Source organism: Salvelinus fontinalis, chromosome 12, assembly GCF_029448725.1.
Source record: "Salvelinus fontinalis isolate EN_2023a chromosome 12, ASM2944872v1, whole genome shotgun sequence".
NCBI lineage: Eukaryota > Metazoa > Chordata > Actinopteri > Salmoniformes > Salmonidae > Salvelinus > Salvelinus fontinalis.
In genome coordinates this window covers 44,628,735-44,648,380 of record NC_074676.1, presented here as the reverse complement: position 1 = coordinate 44,648,380, position 19,646 = coordinate 44,628,735, and the positions used below count along the sequence as shown (strand labels likewise).

General features: G+C 43.4%; 1 protein-coding gene across 1 annotated transcript in view; it reads left to right on the top strand.

The window, feature by feature from the left end:
- The first annotated feature begins 5,091 nt into the window (after positions 1-5,091).
- Positions 5,092-19,646, top strand: part of nmur1a (neuromedin U receptor 1a) — a 40,373-nt gene continuing 25,818 nt past the window's right edge. Inside the window, exons 1-2 of the mRNA XM_055940925.1 lie at positions 5,092-5,677; positions 18,446-19,358. Coding sequence (XP_055796900.1) covers positions 18,464-19,358 — 895 coding nt within the window. The 5' untranslated portion in view covers positions 5,092-5,677; positions 18,446-18,463. The remainder of the gene's footprint in view (positions 5,678-18,445; positions 19,359-19,646) is intronic.

The window sequence follows — 19,646 nt, the reverse complement described above, 5'->3', positions numbered from 1 at the left end:
CTGCCTGCTGCTCACCTCCCCCCCAGCTCACAGAACAACCTCCCACTGACAGCGGCACCAGCACAGACCAGCCACAATCCAGCTCCAACACCCACCAGCCCCCCACTCTACCCCCTCCAGTCCAGAAGACACACTGGCTGACATCATCCTGTTGATGGACTCAAATGGAAAGTTTGTTCAGGAGAATAAACTTTTCCCTAGACACAAAAGGAGAAAGGTGTGTTGCCCAACAACGCAGAGTGCCATGGAGCTGCTTGATAAGGCCCAGCTCGTGTCCCCAAACCACATAATCATACACACTGGAAGCAACGACCTGCGTGCTCAGCAGGAGAGGGTGGCCACTTCACTATGGGGAGTGATTGAGAAGGCCTCCGCAATCTTCCCCAACTCAAGGATCGTGGTGTCAACCCTTCTACAGAGGAAGGACTTCCACCCTGCCACATTCCAAAGAATAAACGTCAGCATTGTGCCCTGCGACCCAATGTACACCTGGCCCACCATCCCACCCTCGATCTGAACTGTCTCCATGACTATGCTCACCTGTACAGGGAGACAGTCACCATCCTTGCCAAAACTCTCAAGGACGTCGCTCTAAACCGCAGCCCGACCTCTCCACCCAGGAACAGCGGAGCAATCTCCACCCTGCCGAGATCACAGAGACAACATCCCGGACCAGCACCCTGGACCCCCCAACCACGACCACAGCACCAACCTCAATGCCCACCACAGCCAGTACAGCACAGACCACCCCAGCCCAGCTTCAGACCCACCCAGACGAGGCCTACCACCCCATCCTCCCCACCGCAGACCCACACCTGGAGGAGCCACAGCCCAGCAGGCAGAGCTACGCGCAGTCTGTGAGAGGAGCAACTGGCCCAGCCCCCACCAACCAAATGAGTGACATTAAACAAATGCTGAGTCTACTATGCTCACATGTGATAGGCCCAGGGTCATGGATGCTCACATGTGATAGGCAGAGGGTCATGGTAAGATGAGCACAAGAACTCCACCATCCTCACACTACATCCACCCAAGTGGCATGACACAAATTCTATCTTAAATGATAAACAAATCACATTTGCATAATAAGACGTTACGTTAATTGAAAAATCCTATTTGAATAGTTCTTGGATTGTGAGTGTTTGTCTCATTTTGAAGGTCAAGAGCAGAAACCCAGACTTCCTGAAAGAAATTAATGATGTTGATATTGTAGTACTACAGGAAACATGGTGCAGAGGTGATGTTTCCACTGGCTGTCCACTAAGTTATAGGGAGATAATCCTACCATCCACTAAATTAAAAGGAATCACACAGGACAGAGACTCAGGGGGAATGCTAATATGGTATAAATCTGAACTATTTAATTTGATCGAATTGATCAAAACAGGAGAATTCTTTATCTGGTTAAAATCAACAAGGAGGCTAAACAGATAAAAACGTCTTCCTCTGTGCCACATACAATCCCCCCTCAGAGTCACCCTACTTCAATGAAGAGAGTTTCTCCATTCTAGAGGGGGAGATTAGTCACTTTCAGGCCCAAGGCAATGTACCGGTCTGTGGAGACCTGAATGCTAGAGCAGCAGAAGAACCGGACACTATTAACAGTCATGGAGATAAACATCTACCAGGAAGCAACAACCTTTCTCTCCCCACAGAACCCCCCCCCCCCCCCCCCCCCCCTCCCCCAGAAACAACTATGAGAAAGTGAAAAACGAAAACGAAGCACAGCTCCTGCATCTCTGTCGAACACTGGGTCTGTACATAGTCAATGGTAGGCTAAGAGGGGACTCTTTTGGTAGGTACACCTATAGCTCATCCCTTGGCTGCAGCACTGTAGACTACTTCCTCACCGACCCAAACCCAGAGTCTCTCAGAGCCTTCACAGTCAGCCCACTAACACCTCTCTCAGACCACAGTAAAATCACAGTGTATCTGAGAAGAGCAGAACCCAACCATGAAGCATCACGGCCCAAACAGTACAGACATCTACCGTAAAGCAATTAGTAGCCAAAAAATACAATCTCTCCTGGACAACTTTTTAGCCTTAACATTCTCCTTCAGCAATGAAGGTGTACATTTGGCCGTTTGGAACAGAAACTTTATATTTGACAAATTAGCCTCCTTGGCTAATCTAAAGAAACATAAGAGCAAACCAAAAACATTAGATAATGAAAAATGGTTTGATAATGATTGGAGAAATTTAAGAAAGTAATTGAGAAATATATCTAATCAAAAACACAGAGAACCAGACAACAAAAATATACGCCTTCAATATGGGGAAACACTGAATCAATACAAACACACCCTAAGAACAAAAAAGGAACAACACATTATAAATCAGATGGAATTGAGGAATCCATAGAACCAAACCACTTCTGGGAGAATTGGAATAACTTAAACAAACCTCATCAGGAGGAATTGGCTTTCCAAAATGGGAATATGTGGAGAAATCACTTTGCAAACCTCTACAGCAATATAACAAAGAGCCAGGAAACAAAAAGATATAGAAGAAAAATTACAACTCCTTGAATCAGCAGTCAAAGACTATCAGAATCCTGTGGATACCCCAATTACAGAAGAATAATTATTGGAAAAACTTTGCATGCTCCAACCCTAAAAGGCCTGTGGTGCTGATGGTATTTTAAATAAAATGATCAAATATACAGACCACAAATTCAAATTGCATATACTCAAATTCTTCAACATTATCCTCACTGCAGATATTTTCTCCGATATTTGTAACCAAGGATTGATCACACCAATCTATAAAAATTGAGACAACTTTCACTCAAATAATTACAGAGGAATATGCATTAACAGCAACTTGGGGAAAATGTTCTGCAGTATTATAAATAGCAGACTACATCATTTCCTTGACGAACACAACGTCCTGAGCAGAAGCCAGATTGGATTTCTAAAAAACATATCTTACAACAGACCACATTTACACCCTCCAAACTCTAGCTGACAAACAAGTAAACCAAAACAAAGGCAGGATCTACTCGTGTTTTGTACATTTCAAGAAAGTGTTTGATTCAATTTGACACAAAGGTATTTTTTATAAACTAATAGAAAGTGGTATTGGAGGGAAAACCTATGATGTTATTAAATCAATGTACACTAAAAACAAATGTGCGGTTAAAACTGGCAACAAGCAAACAGACTTCTTCTCTCAGGGAGTTGGAGTGAAAGAGGGCTGCCCAATAAGTCCAACACCATTTAACATCTACATTAATGAATTGGCAAAAACATTAGAAGAATCGGCAGCACCTGCTATCACCCTACACAACACTGATATCAAGTGTCTGCTGTACGCAGATGACCTGATGCTCCTGTCTCCCACTAAGGAGGGGTTACAGCAGCATCTAGATCATCTGCATAGGTTCTGTCAGACCTGGGATCTGACCGTTAACCTAAAAGAAACAAATATAATTATATTCCAAAAAAGGTCAGGAAATCAGGATGACAAATATAAATTATATTTGGACACAGTTCTATTAGAACACACCAAAAACGACACGTATCTAAGACTAAATATCAGCAACACAGGTAGCTTTCACATGGCTGTGAACAAGCTGAGAAACAAAGCAAGAAGAGCATTCTATGCCATTAAAAGGAACATTAAAATCGAAATTCCAATTAGAATCTGGCACAAAATGTTCCAATCAGTTATAGAACCAGTTGCTCTATATGGTAGAGAAGTATGGGGTCCACTCTCTAACAGTGAATATACCAAATGGGACAAACATCCAATCGAAATACTGCATGCAGAGTTTTGCAAGACTGGATTGCAAGTGCAAAGAAAAACTCCAAATAACGCAAATAGAGCAGAATTGGGCCAATACCCACTGCTCATTCAAATAGAAAAAAAAGCCATCAAATTTTACAACCATCTAAAAACAAGTGACCCCAAAACATTCCATCACACAGCTCTACAATGTCAAGAGATGAAACAAGAGAAGAGTCCCCTCAGCCAGCTGGTTCTGAGGCTCAGTTCACTAACCCAAACCAACCCCATAGAGCCTCAGGACAGCACTCAGAAAATCTGGCCCAACCAAATCATCACAAAGCAAAAAGAAAAATATTTCACTTTTTGGAAAGACACCACAAAAAATCTAAGTAAACTTCAATGCTATTTGTCTCTAAACAGACGGTGGCAGACTGTCTGACCACTGTGACTGATAGAAAACTGAGGAAAACACTGACTAGGTACAGACTCAGTGATCACAGTCTGGCTATAGAGACCGGTCGTCACAGACAAACCGTGCTGCCCAGAGAAGACAGGCTGTGCTCACTGTGCTCCAGGGGAGAGGTAGAGACAGAGCTGCATTTCCTATTACACTGTGACAAATACTCAGACCTACGAGAATATTTATTTCCCAAAACTATAATTCAATACAACGAATTTGAAACTATAAAAGATGAAGAAAACATCTAATATTTATTGGGTGAAAAGCCAAAATGTCTCCTCCTGCCACAACCTGAGGGACAGCCAGTGAAAAGTGCAATGTAATGTCGATAATATTTCCCATGTAGTTTTGCTTTGTCTTTCATACCATGTCATGTGGCTTCTCAGTCGTGTTGAGACTGGTCTACTGCTATTGCTTCAATGTATTGTTATACTCATTAATATTGTTGTTGTATTTGCTGTTAATGGTAATCACATGTCCACTACTACTACTATATATATATATATATATATATATATATATATATATATATATATATATATTCTCTCTCTCTCTCTCAATTCAATTCAATTGGCTTTATTGTCATGGCAAGTTCATTACTTTCATTGTCAAAGTCTACATATAAATATATATATATATATATAATTGAATTGAATTGAATTGATGGGGGAGAGGAAGGAGAGAGAGAGGGAGGAGAGATGAGAGAGGTAGGGAGGAAGGAGAGAGAAGAGAGGAGAAAGAGAGGAAGGAAAGAGGAAGGAGAGAGAGATGGAGGATGGAAAGAAGAGAGAGAGAGAAAGAAAGACAGAAAGGACAGACAGAGAGGAGAAAGGAGAGAGAGAGAGAGAGGAAGAAGAGAGAGAGAGGAAGAAGAGAGAGAGAGGAAGGAGAGAGAGAGAGGAAGGAGAGAGAGGGAGAGAGGAGAGAGAGATAGAGAGGAAGGATGAAGGAGAGAGGAAGGAGAGAGAGAGAGAGGAGGGAGAGGAGAAAGGAGAGCGATAGAGGAAGGAGAGAAAGGGAGAGGGAGAGGAGAAAGGAGAGAGAGAGAGAGAGGAAGGAGAGAGAGAGGAAGGAGAGAGAAAGGAGAGAGGAGAAAGAGAGGAAGGAGAGAGGAGAAAGAGAGGAAGGAAAGAGGAAGGAGAGAGAGATGGAGGATGGAAAGGAGAGAGAGAGAAAGAAAGGTGAGAGGAAGGAGAGAGAGGAGAAAGGAGAGAGAGAGAGCGGAAGGAGAGAGAAAGAGAGAGAGAGAGGAAGGACAGAGAGGAAGGAGAGAGAGTGAGAGTGCACAGGGGGAGTATATTCACCGCGTGGCAGGCTGAAAGGACAGTTACTGAAAGAGCGCTCACAAACATGGACTTAAAAGCAACTGACCAGCAGGATTTCACTCTGTAGGAAATGACTGAATAAGAGCCTTAGAGTCATTACTCAAGAAGATACTTGTGTGACATCATAGGAATATAAGGTGTGAAAAGCAGAACAATAAGGAGGTAAGACTATTCTTGCTGAGAAACTTACATAGATCGATTTTCTTCGATTTTTTTCAAATGTATTTAGGAGTTTTTACAGTATGATGTCAGCATGATGACATTTGTAGAGATTTTTTGTGTCAAAAGTATGGTACATTAATAGAGTATAAATGGTACATTAATAGAGTATAAATGGTATATTAATACAGTATAAATCGTACATTAATTCAGTATGAATATATCAATGTTTACCGTGATACAAACAATCTATTTCATACATTATTCATAGCTTTAATTGTATACCACATTATTCATTACATTACACATTCATTACGTTATTTCATCAGAGCTTTAATAAAACCAGTCATGGCATTACAATTAATACACGATGACACCATATCAAGATCTCATGCCCTTTACAAACTGACAACAGTTTCTTCAAGGATAACAAATAAAATAAAAACACATTGCCTTGCCTTGATTTGAACTCTGAAGCTGAAATGTTTTGCTGATTTCAGTTTGTGAGTGCTCTATCGCCTTCAATTAGTCAACCGTTCACCCCAGGGTACGTTAAGTCAAGCTCACTATGACAACTACTGTACTATTACTGGTAAATGTGAAATGATGTTTTCCAAACCAACTCAGCAGTCTGTGATATTCACTTGATCTTTGGCAACTCACACAAAGTCTTGAAACGCAATCCAGAATTTGTACAGCTCCTAATCTTACCGTGTCACATTTCTCAGCAGTTATTTTAGTCCCGGAATTCAGGGTTTTACTACTCTTAGATTGAACTCGATTTCAGCCTAGTTCAATGCTTCTGACGATCAAACCTTTCAGTGATGTCTAAACTATTCTGTTGATTTAGGAGCCAAAAGTACCTATAACCCATTTGAACACTGCACTTTGTATCACTTGTTGACTATAGCACTAGTTTTTAAACTGCATTGTTGGTTTTAAGGGCTTGTAAGCAAGCATTACATGGTAAGGTCTACACTTGTTGTATTCGGCGCATGTGACAAATAACATTTGATTTGATTCGATTTTTTGATTCGATTAGATTTTGACAGAGATGGCAGAGCTATTCCTATGTTTAAATAGCAGAACAAAAAAATTCAGACTACAGGGATTGGATGACGGGACTGTCGCATGAAGTGTCATATGAAAGATTGTCTTCGAATCCCTTTCCTATTGACCAGTAAATAGAAGTGACAGATAAACAAAGGAGAACATAGTTACGTCCACAAATGAGCACAGCCTGTCCTCCCTGGGCAGCCAGGTTTGTCTGTGACGACCGGTCTCTATAGCCACACTGTCCTCCCTGGGCAGCCAGGTTTGTCTGTGACGACCGGTCTCTATAGCCACACTGTCCTCCCTGGGCAGCCAGGTTTGTCTGTGACGACCGGTCTCTATAGCCACACTGTCCTCCCTGGGCAGCCAGGTTTGTCTGTGACGACCGGTCTCTATAGCCACACTGTCCTCCCTGGGCAGCCAGGTTTGTCTGTGACGACCGGTCTCTATAGCCACACTGTCCTCCCTGGGCAGCCAGGTTTGTCTGTGACGACCGGTCTCTATAGCCACACTGTCCTCCCTGGGCAGCCAGGTTTGTCTGTGACGACCGGTCTCTATAGCCAGACTGTCCTCCCTGGGCAGCCAGGTTTGTCTGTGACGACCGGTCTCTATAGCCAGCCTGTCCTCCCTGGGCAGCACGGTTTGTCTGTGACGACCGGTCTCTATAGCCAGACTGTGATCACTGAGTCTGTACCTAGTCAGTGTTTTCCTCAGTTTTCTATCAGTCAAAATGGTCAGATAGTCTGCCACCGTCTGTTTAGCGACAAATAGCATTGAAGTTTACTTAGATTTTTTGTGGTGTCTTTCCAAAAGGTGACATATTTTTATTTTTGCTTTGTGATGATTTGGTTGGGCCAGATTTTCTGAGTGCTGTCCTGAGGCTCTATGGGGTTGGTTTGGGTTAGTGAACTGAGCCTCAGAACCAGCTGGCTGAGGGGACTCTTCTCTTGTTTCATCTCTTGACATTGTGTGATGGAATGTTTTGGGGTCACAAGTTTTTAGATGGTTGTAAAATTTGATGGCTTTTTTTTCTATTTAAATGAGTAGTGGGTATTGGCCCAATTCTGCTCTATTTGCGTTATTTGGAGTTTTTCTTTGCACTTGCAATCCAGTCTTGCAAAACTCTGCATGCAGTATTTCGATTGGATGTTTGTCCCATTTGGTATATTCACTGTTAGAGAGTGGACCCCATACTTCTCTACCATATAGAGCAACTGGTTCTATAACTGATTGGAACATTTTGAGCCAGATTCTAATTTGAATTTCGATTTTAATGTTCCTTTTAATGGCATAGAATGCTCTTGCTTTGTCTCTCAGCTCATTCACAGCCATGTGAAAGCTACCTGTGTTGCTGATATTTAGTCCTAGATACGTGTCGTTTTTGGTGTGTTCTAATAGAACTGTGTCCAAATATAATTTATATTTGTCATCCTGATTTCCTGATCTTTTTTGGAATATAATTATATTTGTTTCTTTTAGGTTAACGGCCAGAGCCCAGGTCTGACAGAACCGATGCAGATGATCTAGATGCTGCTGTAACCCCTCCTTAGTGGGAGACAGGAGCATCAGGTCATCTGCGTACAGCAGACACTTGATCTCAGTGTTGTGTAGGGTGATACCAGGTGCTGCTGATTCTTCTAATGTTTTTGCCAATTCATTAATGTAGATGTTAAATGGTGTTGGACTTATTGGGCAGCCCTCTTTCACTCTAACTCCCTGAGAGAAGAAGTCTGTTTGCTTGATGCCAGTTTTAACCGCACATTTGTTTTTAGTGTACATTGATTTAATAACATCATATGTTTTCCCTCCAATACCACTTTCTATTAGTTTATAAAAAAGACCTTTGTGTCAAATTGTGTTCTTATATCCAGAGAAAGAACTATAACACTGTAGTAGGATCTGCAAGTGAGAGAGGGAGTGTTCTGGGTTTGTTAGAAATAAGATAAGGTCGTCCGCAAAGAGTGATCATTTATGGGTATGGGGGCCCACCTCAAAGCCATGTATGTCAGGGCACGTTCTAATAGCCTCAGCCAACGGTTCGATGGCGAGGGCAAAGAGGTGGGGGCTAATTGGGCAACCTTGTCTGTTCCCCCTATAGAGAGGGAAAGAGGAGGAAGTAATCCCATTGGTAGCAATCCTAGCTTTAGGAGATTTGTAGAGTAATTTTATCAAATTTACAAACATGGTACCTAAACCAAACTTTTCCAAGACGCGAAAGAGGTATGGCCATTCAACCCTATCAAAGGCCTTTTCAGCGTCGAGGGAGACTGCGACACTAGGTATTTTGTTTTTGTTAGCAAGGTGAATTATATCAAAGAACCTTCTGAGATTATTGGAGGACAATCTATTAATTATGAAGCCAGTCTGATCTGGGTTTACTAACAGGGGAAGACATGACTCCAGTCTCTTAGATAGCATCTTGGTGACCAGTTTACAATCTGTGTTAAGGAGAGAGATTGGTCTATAGGAGGCGCACTTTAGCGGGTTTTTCCCTTTCTTGTGGATTACAGTAATCACTGCTTGAGAGAAAGACTCTGGAAAGCAGTTGTCTTCCCTGGCTTTTTTTAAGTACCTCCATAAGTTAGGGGACCAACAGCTCCCTAAATTCTTTATAGAACTCTGGAGGGAAGCCATCCTCCCCATTAGATTTATTAGAAGGTAAGGATTTAATGGCCTCCAACAATTCAGGAACTGAGAAGTGTTCACTCAGGCGCTCGCTGTCTTCCCCTGACAGGCATGGGAGGTTGAGAGAGGAGAGAAAGGAGTCGATCTCTGATAGATCATCGCTTGATTGGGAAGTGTAGAGGTCTTCATAGTATTTCTTAAAAGTATTATTAATTTCAGTAGGGTCGAAAGATATCTCATTAGTGAGAGTTTCTATAGCATTAATTGTCCTCTTACTTTCCTCTGCGTTCAGTTGCCATGCCAAAACTTTGTGAGCTTTCTCTCCAAGCTCGTAATAACGCTGTTTTGATTTAGTGATGGCCCTCTCAGCTTGATATGTGTTCAGAATATTATATTTCAGTTTTTTATTTACCAAAAGCCTGTATAGATCTTTAGTCAGGCCTCTCTGGTATGTTTTCTCTAGCTCTGAGATTTCAGATTCAAGGGCACTCAGTTCCGCACCGTGTTTTCTCTTCAGCCCTTTAGTATAGGAAATGATCTGTCCCTTCAGATAGGCCTTCAATGTGTCCCAAAGAATGAAACTGTCAGGAGCAGAGGGTTTGTTTGTCAAAGTGAAAATATTGATCTGCTCTTTGATGAATGCACAAAATTTAGGTTGCTTTAGGAGTGTAGAATTTAGTCTCCATCTATATGCTCCATTTACCTTGGTAGGAATGGAGATTGATAATACCAGGGGAGAATGGTCACTAAGTAATCTGGGGAGATACTCGACATCTAACACTCTATGAAACAGTTGTGTCGACAGTAAAAATTATCTATGCGTGTGTGTGTCTTGTGTGGGTGTGAATAAAAAGAGTAGTCCCTATCCTGTGGGTGCAACTGTCTCCAGATGTCTAGTAAATTGAGATCTTTCATGAATGACATGGTGAGCTTGCCGGCTTTGGTAAGAAGTGAGGGTTTATTAGAGGACCGATCAAGAACTGTATCTAAATAAAAATGTAAATCTCCTCCAACCAGTAGCCATCCTGGTGGTGCTTGAGAGACCTGAAGGAAGACATTCTGAATAAACATATGGTCATCGAAGTTAGGAGCATAAATATTCAATAGGGCCCAAGACTCTGAAAACATATGCCCCTGCACCAAAACAAACCTGCCAGAGGGATCAGAGATGGTGTTGTTGACGCAGAAGGGGATGTGTCTACTTATCAAAATTGCAGTTCCTCTTGCTTTGGAGTTAAAAGAGGACGCAAAAACGTGTCCTACCCATTCCCTCTTCAATTTCTTGTGTTCACTGGCTGTAAGATGTGTTTCTTGTAAAAACACGATGTCACCCTTTAATTTCTTAAGGTATGTATAGACTCTCTTCCTTTTAATCGGGCTGTTAAGACCTTTTATGTTGAATGTGACATATTTTAGTGGATTAAGCATAGGTTGGGTTTCAAATATGTAACTGAATGGAAATCTATCATATGTAGATAGGAACTGTTTCAACATTGGTTTGAACACAGAAGTGACCTATGTGTCTCTTTAGGAAGGAAACAATAAACATAGAAAAAAGGAAAAAAATAAAAAATAAAATCCCACCCACCCCGATTGTCAGACTAAAACAACAATCCCAACAATCAAACATGAATACACTTGTAGAGATACGCTGCTGCTCGCTTTCCATCTTGCTCTTACTAGCTAAACCTTGGCGTAAACTAAAACCTGCGAGCTCTCTAAGTTGAAAACAAACGTTGTGAATAGACATTTATGGCTGAATATTTACTGCCCACGGTAAGGGCTGCTTGAGTCTCTTTTCGAAAGATTAACATAAATGAGGGGGAAAGCAGTGGGCCTAAACCCACTTATTTGCTTCGCCCAGTGGATATGGACTAAACCAAAATATACTCTCCTGTAAATGTAATAGAACTCACCCCGGAAAGATACGGTTAGTTGAAAATGTACAAATCAATTATAGCGACCGGAGGATATCAGCGGTTCAGTCCGGATAAGAGAAAACAAACAAACTGCATCTTATCCCCCAAAGAGACCGTCCTGGCTCAGACGTTGCTCAGTTCTTTGAGAAAAGTGAACACTTCTCCCGGTGTGTTGAAGAGATGGCTTCGGCCTTTGTACTGAACTTTCATCCGTGCAGGGTGGATGAGGTAGCCGGTGATGTTCTTCACCTTCAGTGCTTTGGCGGCAGGTCTGAACTGCTTGCGACGTCTGGCGAGATCCGCGCTCATATCCGGGAAAAGGCTGACCCTCTTGCCATCGATGGTGATGTCCCCTTTGGCTCTTGCGAGTTGCAGTATCTTCTCTCTGTCTTGGAAGCGGAGGAACCTGATCAGGACGGCCCGTGGGGGCTCATCTGGCCGGGGTTTCGGCGCTGATGTTCTGTGGGCGCGTTCGATTTCCAGTGGCTTGGTGAAGTTGATTATGCCTAGGACATCCGGGATCCATTGAGTGAAGAAACGGACCGGGTCACGGCCCTTGCTGTCCTCTTTCAATCCCACCACATGGATATTACTACGTCTACTCTGGTTCTCCATCTGATCTACCTTGTTTTTGAGGTAGGCATTGTCCTTTTGCAGTTTCATCAAGGCCTGGTCATGTCGAGCGAGGGTATCTTCAACTGTGCTAATGCGCAACACTGCCTCAGTCGTTCTCAAAAGGAGATCATTCATGGAGGATTTCAGGTCGTTAATGGAAGAATGGAGTTCAGACGATTTCTTATCAATTTTCATAGAAAGACCTTTGTTACCATCCTAAATTTCCCGGAGGAGAGTAGGCAGCATGTTGGCAGGCTCGCAGCATGTCGGCAGGCTCGCAGCATGTCGGCAGGCTCGCAGCATGTTGGCAGGCTCGCAGCATGTTGGCAGGCTCGCAAAACAACGTTTTGGTCGTCCTTCTTGCCTCTCGGTCGGAGGTCCATGGCTCTTTGGGAAGGTAAGTACTTGACAATTTATCAGCCGATGTTAGAATATTGTTTCAACGTTGTTATTTAGGTAATAATATAATAACTTTGAAGGGCTCGGTTTGTCAACGTCTGCTCAGCTCCGCGGCATCACGTGCTCCCGAATACTTTCTGAATGCACCGTATTTAGATTATCCCACCCCTAATGCGCAGAGATGTTGGTATGAGTCGACCAAGTAATAGGTCACAAAGCCTGTGTAATCGATGGCAAGACAACAAATGAAATATAGTTTATTCGCCATTAGTCAGCACCTCTATATAAAATAATTTTCTCAGGGTGTGCTATTTCAGCCACACCCATTTATGACAGGTGTATAAAGTCGAGCACAGAGCCATGCAATCTCCATAGACAAACATTGGCAGTAGGATGGCCCATACTAAAGTGCTCAGTGACTTTCAATGTGGCACCGTCATAGGATGCCACCTTTCCAACGAGTCAGGTCATCAAATGTCTGCCCTACTAGAGCTGCCCCGGTCAACTAAAAGTGCTGCTATTTTGAAGTGGAAACATCTAGGAGCAACAATGGCTCAGCTGCGAAGTGGTAGGACACAGAAGCTCACAGAATGGAACAGCTGAGTGCTGAAGCGCGTAGCATGTACAAATCATCTGTCCCCGGTTGCAACACTCACTACCGAGTTCCAAACTGCCTCTGGAAGCAAAGTCACTACAAGAACTGTTCGTCGGGAGCTTCATGAAATGGATTTCCATGACTGAGAAGCTGCACACAAGCCTAAGATCACCATGCACAATGCCAAGCGTCGGCTGGAGTGGTGTAAAGCTCGCCGCCATTGGACTATGGAACAGTGGAAACTGGAGTGATTTATAAAACTTGACCATCTGGCAGGCCGACGGACGAATCTGGGTTTGGTGGATGCCAGGAGAATTCTACCTGCCCCAACGCATAGTGCCAACTGTAAAGTTTGGTGGAGGAGGAATAATGGTCTGAGGCTGTTTTTCATGGTTCGGGCTAGGCCACTTAGTTCCAGTGAAGGGAAACCTTAACGCTACAGCAGACAATGACATTCTAGACGATTCTTTGCTTCCGACTTTGTGGCAGAAGTTTGGGGAAGGCCCTTTCCTTCTTCAGCATGATAACCCCCCCCCCTGTGCACAAAGCGAGGTCCGTATAAAAAGGGTTTGTCGAGATCGGTGTGGAAGAACTTGACTGGCCTGCACAGAGCCCTGACCTCAACCCCATCAAAAAACTTTGGGATGAATTGAAACTCCGACTGCAAGCCAGACCTAATCACCCAACATCAGTAACCGACCTCACTAATGCTCTTGTGGCTGAATGGAAGCAAGTCCCCTGCACCAATGTTCCAACATCTAGTGGAAAGCCTTCCCAGAAGAGTGGAGGCTGTTATAGCGGCAAAGGAGGAACCAACTCCATATTAATGCCCATGATTTTGGAATGAGATGTTCGACGACCAGGTGTCCACATACTTTTGGTCATGATGTGTAGGTTCTTGTTCAAAAGCCTACGACATGTTGTTGAAATGTTGAAGCTTCTTACTACTTCAAAACCAAATAGTACATAGTCACAAAAGTAGATGTGGGTAAATTATATTTTTAACAAAACATGAATGGAGTGCCTTTTTTAGCTGAGCATGGGAAAGGATGTTGAGCGTTCCATGAACCATAAGTGGGATTTCCAACTGCTCAACTCTACTCACATACTCTGGTTGGAATGGTGTGGCGTATACTAATCATTAAAAATATTTCATGCCATTAGACCGCTGATTGGCCATCTCCTGTCAATGACCCAACATGACATCATGTTCTATGAGGAAATGGCAAGCATTTTTTTTTAAACGGTCTGTTTGAGATACAAGTTTGAGGTGGGGTTTTTGAAGTCTTTTTCCCCCCCCCTTTTTTCTCCAAAGTATACGTTGGCCACAAACATGACTATCGGACAAGTCAACAACATTATTTGGGCGTGAGTTCACAGAGTATGAACTTTTCACTGGACAGTTACTTAAAAATGTTAAGGTAAAAATTGTCAATATGCAAGGAAATGTCAAGATATTAAGGTGAATGAAAGGCACGAGAAACTTGAATGGAATAATTCATGCGACAGGGTTGGTCAGTTTTGTCTTCTCTTATCATCAAAAGCCTATAGGATACAACCCACAGAACATAATGGACATATTCATGAAAACATGTTATTGCTCAGAACTGCGCTGGAGTTTCGCACGGCTTTGTGTTTGTCCCGAGCCGTTGGAGCCTGCCTCTCTTCTTAGCTTTTCATCTACTAAAACAATAATGTCAACGGATTTACAGGATAAAATATGAAACATGAAGACATCACTCTTTTATGATGCTGGATTCTCCGGACACAGTAGCCTGATGGACACTGCTCTGCTCTCTCTCCTCTGTTGTCTCCTCTGTTGTCTCCTCTGTTGTCTCCTCTGTTGTCTCCTCTGTTGTCTCCTCTGTTGTCTCCTCTGTTGTCTCCTCTGCTGTCTCCTCTGTTGTCTCCTCTGTTGTCTCCTCTGCTGTCTCCTCTGCTGTCTCCTCTGTTGTCTCCTCTGTTGTCTCCTCTGTTGTCTCCTCTGTTGTCTCCTCTGTTGTCTCCTCTGTTGTCTCCTCTGTTGTCTCCTCTGTTGTCTCCTCTGTTGTCTCCTCTGTTGTCTCCTCTGTTGTCTCCTCTGCTGTCTCCTCTGTTGTCTCCTCTGCTGTCTCCTCTGCTGTCTCCTCTGCTGTCTCCTCTGCTGTCTCCTCTGTTGTCTCCTCTGTTGTCTCCTCTGTTGTCTCCTCTGTTGTCTCCTCTGCTGTCTCCTCTGCTGTCTCCTCTGCTGTCTCCTCTGCTGTCTCCTCTGTTGTCTCCTCTGTTGTCTCCTCTGCTGTCTCCTCTGCTGTCTCCTCTGTAGCGCCCAGGCAATCTTGTGTCTGTCAACAGCAGCAGCAAGCAATAAGGGCTTGTTAGAGGCATGATGGAAATGCTGTAATGTAATTGAAATGCCATGGACAATTGACATGGCCATGATTTGGCTGAATTGGCAGCCAGCTAACTTTCTTTCTCCAGTCTGGTTCCACACAATGTGCTGCTGATAGAATCCATATGATTCCCTGCAAGAGAGGGAGAAACTCATGAAACTAGCTAATGTATATGTATAGCCTATTACAGTCAAGATGAACACAGTGCACTAGTGAGATGTTGTCTGTTGCGTACATAAAGGAGACTGTTTTTTGAAGTAGTTTTCTATTTTCTTCATTTTCTTGCAGATTAAAGAACAGAAACTCATTAATATTAACATAAGTTCTGTCCGAGTTTCATGTTTTTTTCTCAAACGCCTAAAACCAAATCATTAATGTCTAATCGGATGTTAATGAATTATTTCATGAGATTGTGGACATGTGGGCTCTCTCTTCGACGTCTATTCCCCATGTCCTTAATCTTCCTCTGTTTATACCCGTCTCCTCCCTCTCTCTGATGTCGTCTATTCACCATGTCCTTAATCTTCCTCTGTTTATACCCGTCTCCTCCCTCTCTCTGATGTCGTCTATTCCCCATGTCCTTAATCTTCCTCTGTTTATACCCGTCTCCTCCCTCTCTCTGATGTCGTCTATTCACCATGTCCTTAATCTTCCTCTGTTTATACCCGTCTCCTCCCTCTCTCTGATGTCGTCTATTCACCATGTCCTTAATCTTCCTCTGTTTATACCCGTCTCCTCCCTCTCTCTGACGTCGTCCTCTTTAGGCATCACTCAAATGCTTTGGATTATCTTCCTTTGGGTTGTCATTTCAAAGGGGCTTGATGATGGACTTTCCTTGGTCAGAAATGAGTCACTGCAGGGGGATTGTATATTTGTTTTGCTCCTTGCTCTGACTTGTCAATATGTAGCCAACTCCAAACACCCCCCCCCCCCCCCCCCCCCCCACCAGCCAGCTATTAACAAGTGCATTATATTGTATTGTATACATTATGTACTGTAGATTGGCCGGCTCCTAGATGGAGCAAGTCTCTATGATCCTTTCTAGAATGTCATATGACGTCTATTGCCTGGCGCTGACCTCAAAGGCCTTTACGTTGCCATCAGATGACGTTCAGAGACACCCCTGAGTGACGTTAACCTTTGGTGGTTTGTGCTCATCTGGCAAGCCGTTCAAAACCACTATACCATGGAAGAGTAATGGGAAAACCTGGGGTGAGTGTCAGGTGCATGGTGCAGGGATCACAGTCACGCTCCGTTGGGCTTCCATCAAGCCCACATGTATTGACACAGATGAGACTTGGATAACTGTTGTGGTCCAAGCAGTTGATTGTGAGTAGTTGGCCCGACCACCCGAACACTTACAGCTCATTTGTATTCAATGAACTCACATAGTGCAATTACTGACTAAAATACTTTAATAGGCCAGGCCTGGTTTGGATCAAAGTACCTTGTTATCCTTGCACTCTGAAAACATCATGGGTTAAAAACAACCCAGACCTGGGTAAATAGTGGACAGAACAAACGTTGGGTTATATTTGACCCAGCCAGTTGGGACACTTAGTTGGGTTATTGAGCTATGATCCACCGGGTCAGATCAGAAGACTAGTGTGGCTTAGTATGGCCGTGGCTTTAAGATAGTTATTTTTGGCCACCCGTGAGAGTTCAATGTGCAGTGTACAAACATAACATGAACAGGAGAGACATTTACTCTCACGGGTGGACAAACATACCTATCTGAAAGCAAAACCCCACATTTGAATCTAAACTTATAATTTTTTAAATATTATAACAAAGTGGGTACTATCTCAACATTGCGATATGCATATGCACTTAAGGAACTCATACTCTTATGTAAGCCTTATTAAGCTACAAAAGTGTCAGTGCTCAACCTTAACATGTTTTGACAATTCAACAGAACAGATTAATAGGAATTACATTCACGGGGTGCCAAAAATTATTATCTGAAAGCCACTTCCTTACTAAGCCACATCTCCAGTGTTCTAATCTCACCTAGTGGATTTTACTCAATAAACTAGCATCAACAACCCAACTTATAGAAAACAGTGGGTTGTTTGTGACCCAAATGGCTGAGTTCTAATATCTCAACGTGTGTTCGGTCACATATTTTCCCAAATTGGGTTATTTCTAAACCAGCATTTTTTGGAGTGTGGACAATGGCCTGATGGCAAACACATAATCATACAAGCGCTATATAAAAAATACATGTGTTTGCATGATTACTGCTTGAGTAAATTAATTTCCATATGTGCTTAGAGTTTAAAAAAAAAAGACATTAAGCTAGCAGTGTTATTAAAAGTCTTATTTAAAACATTCTGTTTTAAGTTTTAAGGAAACTTCAAAATAACCTAGAATTTCTGTTCTCAGTGCATTAAGGAAAAATTAAAGTAACCAGAGTAAAATGTTCTCAGAACATCCCTGCAACCTAAAAATAAACGTTCCCAGAACAGGGAAAATGTTCACATCTGTTCCCAAAAGATTTACAAAAACGTACGTTCAGGACATGTATGGCTTCGTTCCCACAACCAATGTGAAACCAAAAACATACGTTCCCACAACTTCCAAGGAACCAAATGTGCTAGCTGGGTCTTTTTTTAATTTAAGATCAACAAAAATGATAATTCAGTGTAATTCATGTTCATTGGAGCATGGTTTCCCAAACTTGGTCCTGGGCGCCCCACGGGTGCACATAGATTTTTTTGCACAGCTGATTCACCATCAAGTTTTGCTGATTTGTGTCAGCTGTGTAGTGCTAGGGGGGAAACCAAAACATGCACCCATAGGGGGCCCAGGACTGAGTTTGGGAAACCCTGCATTACAGGACAAAGGTAAAGTTTCTCAGAAACTTTAAATCGCTCCCATTGAGCTTTAAACAGCCGGTAATTCGAGTTTAGCCACTCTCAGTTTTCACCCTGTCTGTTTCGTAAAATCCTTATAGCAAAATCTTGGGAACATTATTCTGTTCAACATTAATAATCACACATTCAGACACTATCAACAGAGGGCAGCCCTTTACATCCACATTTACTACCAACATATTCATTTTGATTTTATATCCTTTTATGATCCTGCACTTTATATTTGACTAAATCAATTTTTGCTTAGTGCAGGGACTCTAACGTGTATTATCACTACAAAAGCATGTTACAAAAAATCAAAAAATGTCTTGCCTCTGCAGGCTTCGTATCTCAACAGGATGACATCCAGGTACAACTGCTCCTTCGCTGACAGCTGGGACTGCCCACAGGAGGGGATGTGTGGCAACCTGACCTCTGACCTGAACGGCAGCGCAGGACCGGTAGATGCATGCCTGACACAGGAGGAGTACCTAGAGAAGTACCTGGGCCCTCTGCGCTCCTCTGTCTTCCTCCCCGTCTGCCTCACCTACCTGCTCATCTTCCTGGTGGGAGCGTTTGGTAACTTGCTAACCTGCATCGTCATCGCTCGCAACAAGGTTATGCGCACGCCCACCAACTACTACCTGTTCAGCCTCGCCGTGTCTGACCTGCTGGTGCTGCTGCTGGGCATGCCACTGGAGCTCTACGAGATGTGGCAGAACTACCCATTCCTCCTGGGCAAGGGTGGCTGCTACTTTAAGACTTTCCTGTTTGAGACGGTCTGCTTCGCCTCCATCCTCAATGTGACGGCGCTCAGCGTGGAACGCTACATCGCTGTAGTGCACCCCCTGCGCGCCAAGTACGTGGTGACGCACACACATGCCAAACGGGTCATTATGACAGTGTGGGGGATCTCAGTGCTATGTGCCGTGCCCAACACCAGCCTGCACGGCATCTTTACCCTGCAGTCGGCAGCAGGGGGCACCACCAGGAAGGAAATCCCAGAGTCAGCCATCTGTACGCTGGTCAAGCCCCGCTGGATGTACAACTTGACCATCCAAGTGACCACCCTGCTTTTCTTCATGCTTCCCATGCTGACCATCAGCGCTCTCTACCTACTCATCGGCCTGCAGCTCAAACGTGAGAAGATGCTCCAGGTGATGGAGGCTGAGACAAGCCTAGGGCGCAACAGCTACTGCAACGTCCGCAGTCAGCAGCAGAAAGCCCGGAGACGCCAGGTCACCAAGATGCTGTGTGAGTATTGCTGCTACCTCTTCCAACTCCCCCCGGCCCTCTTGACATCCACATAAACGTCATTCATTTATGCTCATCCACGATAGCAGAGGCATGTATCTTGAATTCATTGACCCTCTCCCATCCCAGTAGACTGTTAAGTTTAAAGGGTGACTCCTGTGTGGGCTGGGTTTCTTGGGATGTTATTTATGACACACTTATGAGGTGTTTTTGTGATATATTTGTAAACCTGTGAAAAAGTGACAAGCAGGGATGAATTGGGCCTAGCTCAAGACTGAGTTAAGTTGC